At 50.5% G+C, this 6,377-nt stretch overlaps 1 protein-coding gene across 1 annotated transcript in view; it reads left to right on the plus strand.

Moving 5' to 3' along the window:
- Nucleotides 1-4,508, plus strand: part of LOC137304967 (uncharacterized) — a 79,507-nt gene extending 74,999 nt beyond the window's left edge. The window contains exons 39-41 of the mRNA XM_067973743.1: nt 573-599; nt 1,140-1,166; nt 2,213-4,508. Coding sequence (XP_067829844.1) covers nt 573-599; nt 1,140-1,166; nt 2,213-2,730 — 572 coding nt within the window. The 3' untranslated portion in view covers nt 2,731-4,508. The remainder of the gene's footprint in view (nt 1-572; nt 600-1,139; nt 1,167-2,212) is intronic.
- The last annotated feature ends 1,869 nt before the right edge of the window (nt 4,509-6,377 follow it).

Below are 6,377 nucleotides of genomic sequence, written 5' to 3' on the forward strand. Positions count from 1 at the left end.
CATTGCTCAAGGCCCAGTTAATGACCACGGGCTAGATTTACAACTTGCCGCCCGGATGGTAAAACTAGCCGTTGTGGATCGGACGCCCATGAGAGAAACCGTCCGATCTTCATTCCTGTCGACTTTAATGGAGTTGAAAACTCGGGCGGTTTCTATAAGGGGAGGCCAGTCCGCGGGCGGTGGGTTGAAAATCTACCCCGACAAGCCCTTTATTGTATATCATAGACGTCGATGGAGTTGAGAAACGTCAGAAACTCACTCCATGGAGCCACCGAGTGGCCACAGCCTGCAACTGCATCGTGACGGTTGACATAGCAAAATTGAATGGGAGATGTTGACGTAGCACTTTACAATGGTAAAAGTGCGATCAAAAATGGTGACAAGATAAAGTAAAGGCTTGTGAACAGGAAGTCACGCCCAGCAAGGTTTTTAATAATATGTAGATTTATGTTATCATTTTTTAAAATCTGTTCACAATGAAAACCTTTGGCATGAAAGGTAAGTCCTGTTAATAAAGTCCACTGTATTGAGGGGGTTTTAATTCATACTTTTCGATTTCTGTTTCCTTTTAGAACAATGGCGACCCCTTGCCGTGGCAGGTATGTTCTCCACCGCAAATGCATATCGTGAAGGGATGTTAGGCTCTTTTTGCAGTTGGTAAATGGGCTGCCTGGTGTGGTACTGAGTCAAACAGGCCAGGAAGTCCCCACATTCAATCCCTGGTCTGATCTCAGCCTTCAGTTAATCGCAGGAGCTCTCTGTGTGTGAGTTGTGAATGAATCGCAGGAGCAGGGTGGTGTGACCGGTCATTAGCCTGGTTCTCAATCCCCTACCAGGAGATAGGTGCACTGCCTTTAGTCTGGCTCCTACCTTTCGACCTGTCTGGCTTGGGTGGTCCGACCAGGAGTTATACCCCCAGGCAGTATAGCTCTCAGGGTCATAGCAGCACACTTGCCTTCTCACCGGGTCAAGGGGCAACCCCTCAGCCCTTCTGATTCGCTGACCTTCACCCCCCAGACCCATGGGCCTCACTGTGAACAGGGACGTAAATTGATTATTGACCCGTTTGAGAGTGTCGGCGTTAATTATTAAAGGTTATTAATCCTCTGCCCTTCAATGCCTTCTGTTTTTTTTTCCAGAGTGGGACAGGATACAGACCAATGCAGGTACGACCCTCAGTAACGCAGTGCGACGGACTGTACACCTCACCACACGACCCTCCCGACTCGCAACACTTGCGTTATTTTCAGTCCCAGTGTGACAGTCTGAGTGAGAAAGACGATTAGAGACTTTTTAAATCCGTTCTCGGGGATGTGGGCATCGCTGGCGAAGCTGGCATTTATTGCCCATCCCTCATCGCCCTGAGAATGAGGTGGTGGTGGTAGGCCTTCTGCAGAGGCCAGTTGGTGTGGGAATGGAGTCCCATGCGGGCCAGACCAATGGAGTGCTTTTGAAGCGCAGCCACTGTTGTTATGCAGGCAAGCGGGGCCAGACAATGTGCGCACAGCAAGATTCCACAAGCCGCAAATGAGACAAACGGATCAGTTTTTTTTCGGAGGGGTGAATGTTGGCCAGGGCACCAGGAGATGGCGCGGCAGCCAATGGAGGGGCAAAGGAAATCGAGGATGGGCAAGAGGCCAGAACTGGAGGAGCGCAGAGATCTCGGAGGGTTGTGGGGCTGGAGGGGGTTACAGAGGTAGGGAGGGGCGAGGCCATGGAGGCATTTGAAAACAAGGATGAGAATTTTAAAATCAAGGCATTCCCGGACCGGGAGCCAATGTGGGTCAGCGAGCACAGGGGGTGCTGGGAGAACGGGACTTGGTGCGAGTTAGGATACGGGCAGCAGAGTTTTGGATGGGCTGAAGTTTACGGAAGGTGGAAGATGGGAGGCCGGCCAGGAAGACCATTGGAATAGTCAAGTGTAGAGGTAACAAAGGCACGAATGAGGGTTTCAGCAGCAGATGAGCTGAGGCGGGGCGGAGACGGGCGATGTTATGGAGGTGGAAGTAGGCGGTCTTGGTGATGGAGCAGATCTGGAGTCAGAAGCTCACCTCGGGGTCAAATAGGACGCCAAGGTCGCAAACGGTCGGTACATTTTCCTCACAGCGCGCAGTGCCCCGACTGGCGTGTTTTGTTGTTCCCAGGAGTCGCTCCCTCCCCCCCCCCACACCCCAGAAACGTCTGACTGACCCTCTCTTGCTTTCCTTTCTAGCCGCTGTGAAGCTGGACGCTCAGACAGCCCACGCGAGCCTGACTGTGTCTCCGAACGGGAGCAGCGTGAGAGGCGGGGAGCCCTTGACTGTCCCCGACAACCCAGAGCGGTTCGACTCGGTCCCTTACGTATTGGGGTCAGGAGGGTTCACGGCGGGGAGGCACTACTGGGAGGTGGAGGTGGGCACAAAGACCTACTGGGATGTGGGCGTCGCCAAAGAATCTGTCCGGCGGAAGGGGATGCCCAACTTGTGCACCGACGAAGGATTCTGGACCATTGGGCGGGACGCGGAGACATACGGGATAAGCGACGGGAACCGTTCCTCCGTTGCCGTGACTACCAGGCCTGAGAAGATCGGGGTGTACCTGGACCTGGAGGCGGGGAGGGTCTCCTTTTACAACGCCCACAGCATGTTCCATCTCCACACTTTCAACACCAAGTTCTCGGAGAGAGTCTACCCATTCTTCTGGCCTGGGTGGGACGACGTAGCGTTGACCATTTGGCCGGTCAAGAACTAGTCAACTGATTCCTCGTTGACCATTTGGCCGGTCAAGAACTAGTCAACCAACAGTAACGAGGTGACATGAAACGCAGCACCTTGATGCGAGATGGACATCTCCCGGTCAGTCCTACACCAATACCGCTGGTCTGCTATTTCACGGGAATCCCATTGCGCTGCACTCGTTCACCTGAATCATTAACTGTCGACTGTTACAATCAAAGCTCGGAAAAGAGAACAGGCCTGAGTTGTTGGCCATGCTCCTTCTGGAAAAGAGAAGCTCGGGAGTTGATACTATTGTGTTTTTAGATAATATGGACTATGACCAGCTGTTCCTCCTTACTGGACACTGCGCTCGAAGTGGGGGTGAATTCAAAACCAAGCTGCGGAAACAGTGGCCCAGAAATTGCTCTGAGCCACAAACCAACAGCGGTCGCTGCTCCATAGATTTATACCAAGCCACTAATTTACCGCCGGGGTCTTTACTTTGGGCACTTCCTCGCATAGGAAGCGGAGAAGAGCCCAGCGTTCGTTCAAGAGAAGCTAGCACCTGTGGGAGAAGCGGGAGGATCGATCTCTCCCCCTCGAACAATCAGATTGCAGCATTTTTGACAAGCTGCGAAAATGTTTCTGCAAGCTAAATCCAGGAGGTGAAAGGTACAACACTGGTATCATTTGTAAAAAGAGTTATAGACAACAAAAAAAACAGAAAGTGGGTAAGAAATAAACAAATTAAATGAAAGAGACTGAAGGAAAAAATAAAAATCAATTTTAAAAAAATTTTTTTTAATTAAAAAATGATCAAAAACTATTAAAATAAGGAGTAATGAAACGTTACTTTTTTAAATGTTAATTTTTAGTTGATGGGCAATCTTACCGCGCTGTTAAAACCTGGTATTTTTAAGCGTACTTGTTTTGTGCCGATATTGGTTACGTTCCAGCTGGGCAGAAGAGCAAGTTGGCGCTGGTCCGTTGATTCCAGCCGGAGATATCCCTTTAATTCGAAGCTGTCATCTCGGCGACGAACCAGGAGAAGCAATTCCGGGTTTCACTGCGCGTGTACTCCTCCGTCTCGCCCCTAACAACGGAAAGCGCTGTTGGGCTCTCCGATACCTTTTAAGCAATTTCCGGCCCATTGAATAATGGTCAATCTATGGAACAGGCTCCCGGGGGAGACGGTGGAAGCAATTAGTATTGATTCATTCAAATGCAAATTAGATAGATTTCTTTCAGAATACAATATTTTGGGATACAGTATATGAGTAATTTGAGACATGACGTGTGGTGAGTGTAACAGGCTCGGGAGGAACAGGTGACTTTGGACATCTGGTTCCCAAAGCTCTCCCCCACTGGGGGTTTTCCTCACCTCATGTCTGGGTCTGTTGTAGACTCATTCATAGAGATTGATTGATTGTCTTGCACTTCTGAGCCAGGCTACTGGCCTTAAATGTCTACAGAGCAACAAGGGGGTGGATCAGCCAACCTGCCTCCTTCCACTGTAGACCTTTACCCCCCCCCTTCCTTCTGGACGGTTCCCAAGCTTTACTTTGCATCGGACTATGTGTAAATAGAGAATATCGCAAGACACTAAAACGCTTGCCCGAGCTCTGAACGTAAAAAAAAATTCATTCTGGGCCGAGAACATTTACTGTTTGCTTTGAAAGGCTTGCAGATACGTCCAGAATTATGAACTGTAAATCTGCAGTGCCTTAAATGAGCATTTAGTATGTTCAAATCGAACCTCTCCGCCATTTTATCAAAGATCCTAACCTGTTTGCAATAAATGTGTTAATGAAAGTTCCCAGTCTCGAGTGTTTTTTCAAAAAAATTCATTCTGGGGGTGAGGGCGTCACTCGCCAGGCTGGCAGTTGCCCCTTGAGAAAGCTGGCGGTGGGCCGCCTTCTTGAACCGCTGCAGTCCATTTTGACACAAGTCTGTCAGTAGCTAGGCCACTTCAGAGGGCAGTTAAGTTGATGTGGGACTGGAGTCACATATAGGCCGAGACCGGGGAAGGACGGCAGGTTTTCTTCCCTAAGTGTAACCGACAACATCCCGGCTGTAGTGCTGAAGACATGTGCTCCAGAACTGGCCGCGCCTCTAGCCAAACTGTTCCAGTACAGCGACAACACTGGCATCTACCCGACAATGTGGAAAATTGCCCAGGTATGTCCTGTCCACAAAAAGCAGGACAAATCCAATCCGGCCAATTACCGCCCCATCAGTCTACTCTCAATCATCAGTAAAGTTATGGAAGGTGTCGTCGCTTACCAATAACCTGCCCACCGACTGCAACGGTTCAAGGCAGCGGCTCACCACCACCTTCTCAAGGGCAATTCGGGATGGGCAATAAATGCCGGCCTCGCCAGCAACGCCCACATCCCATGAACGAATTTTTAAAAAATGTCCCCCCCACTACTCGATTTCCAGTAGTGCAGTATATATCGGATTCGGCAAAGTGTAGGAAAGGGAAGGCCGAGGGGTGACCTGATAGAGGTCTTTAAGATTATGAAAGGGTTTGATAGGATAGACGTAAAGAAGATGGGAGGAATTTAACCCCCCAGGATGGGCGGGAGAAGGTTGGGTGGGAGGGGTGGTTAAATTGTTAATTGGGGCATAGTCTCAGGATAAGGGATCGGCCATTCAAGACTGAGATGAGGAGGAATTTCTTCATGCAGAGGGTTGTGAATCTTTGGAATTCTCTACCCCAGAGGGCTGTGGATGCTCAGTCATTGAGTATATTCAAGGCTGAGATCGATAGATTTTTGGACTTTAGGGGAATCAAGGGGTATGGGGATCGGGCAGGAAAGTGAGTTGAGGTCGAAGATCAGTCATGATCCTATTGAATGGCGGAGCAGGCTCGAGGGGCCGAATGGCCTTCTCCTGCTCCTGTTATAAAAATGTGAAACCCAACCCCAACCCATCGCGAACGTGCCTACTCCTGGTTTAACCGCGGTGGGTTGGGGTTGTCCGAGTAACTCGCTCTGGGGAGGTGGGTCGGTGATTTTAATATGTTAAAGAGGCTGCGTTCCTCAAACTTTGGCAGCCATTTAAATTGAATGGCTGCGGGCCGCATTTCCCAGGGCTCGGCAAACACGGCAGCTGAAGGAAGATGAGAGCTGCCAGATCCATCAGGTAAGTGGTTTTCCAGCACTGTTTGTGGGCCAGGAGGAGCAGAAGTGCATCCCACCCAGCCCCTTAAGCAATCCTGCCACGATCAGCTGCACCCCCTCCCCGTCACAATTTCCAGCCCCCTCCCCTCGATCTCCAGCCCCCACCCCCTATCTCCAGGCCGACTCCAGCCCCCCGCCCCCAATCTCCAGGCCAACTCCCCTCCCCTCGATCTCCAGGCACCCCTCCCCCCTCAGCGCCTCTCAATCTGACCGGTTGCTGGGCAGGAAACAGAAAAAAAAATTAAATGAGGTCCTGCCATTAAATTCGACAGGACCTCCGCGTTCCCGGATTTCCGGGATTCCCAGCCGCTAAAAGTCCCACCTCCCCATAAATATCGGTGCCCATGTTTCCACTTGAGGGGGAGACCAGAACTAGGGGCCATAAATATAAGGTAGTCACTGATAAATCCAATAAGGAATTCGGGAGAAACTTCTTCACCCAGAGAGTGGTGAGAATGAGGCGAATAGCGTAGATGTATTTAAGGGGAAGCTGGAT

The sequence above is a fragment of the Heptranchias perlo genome, chromosome 39 (genome assembly GCF_035084215.1).
Source record: "Heptranchias perlo isolate sHepPer1 chromosome 39, sHepPer1.hap1, whole genome shotgun sequence".
NCBI lineage: Eukaryota > Metazoa > Chordata > Chondrichthyes > Hexanchiformes > Hexanchidae > Heptranchias > Heptranchias perlo.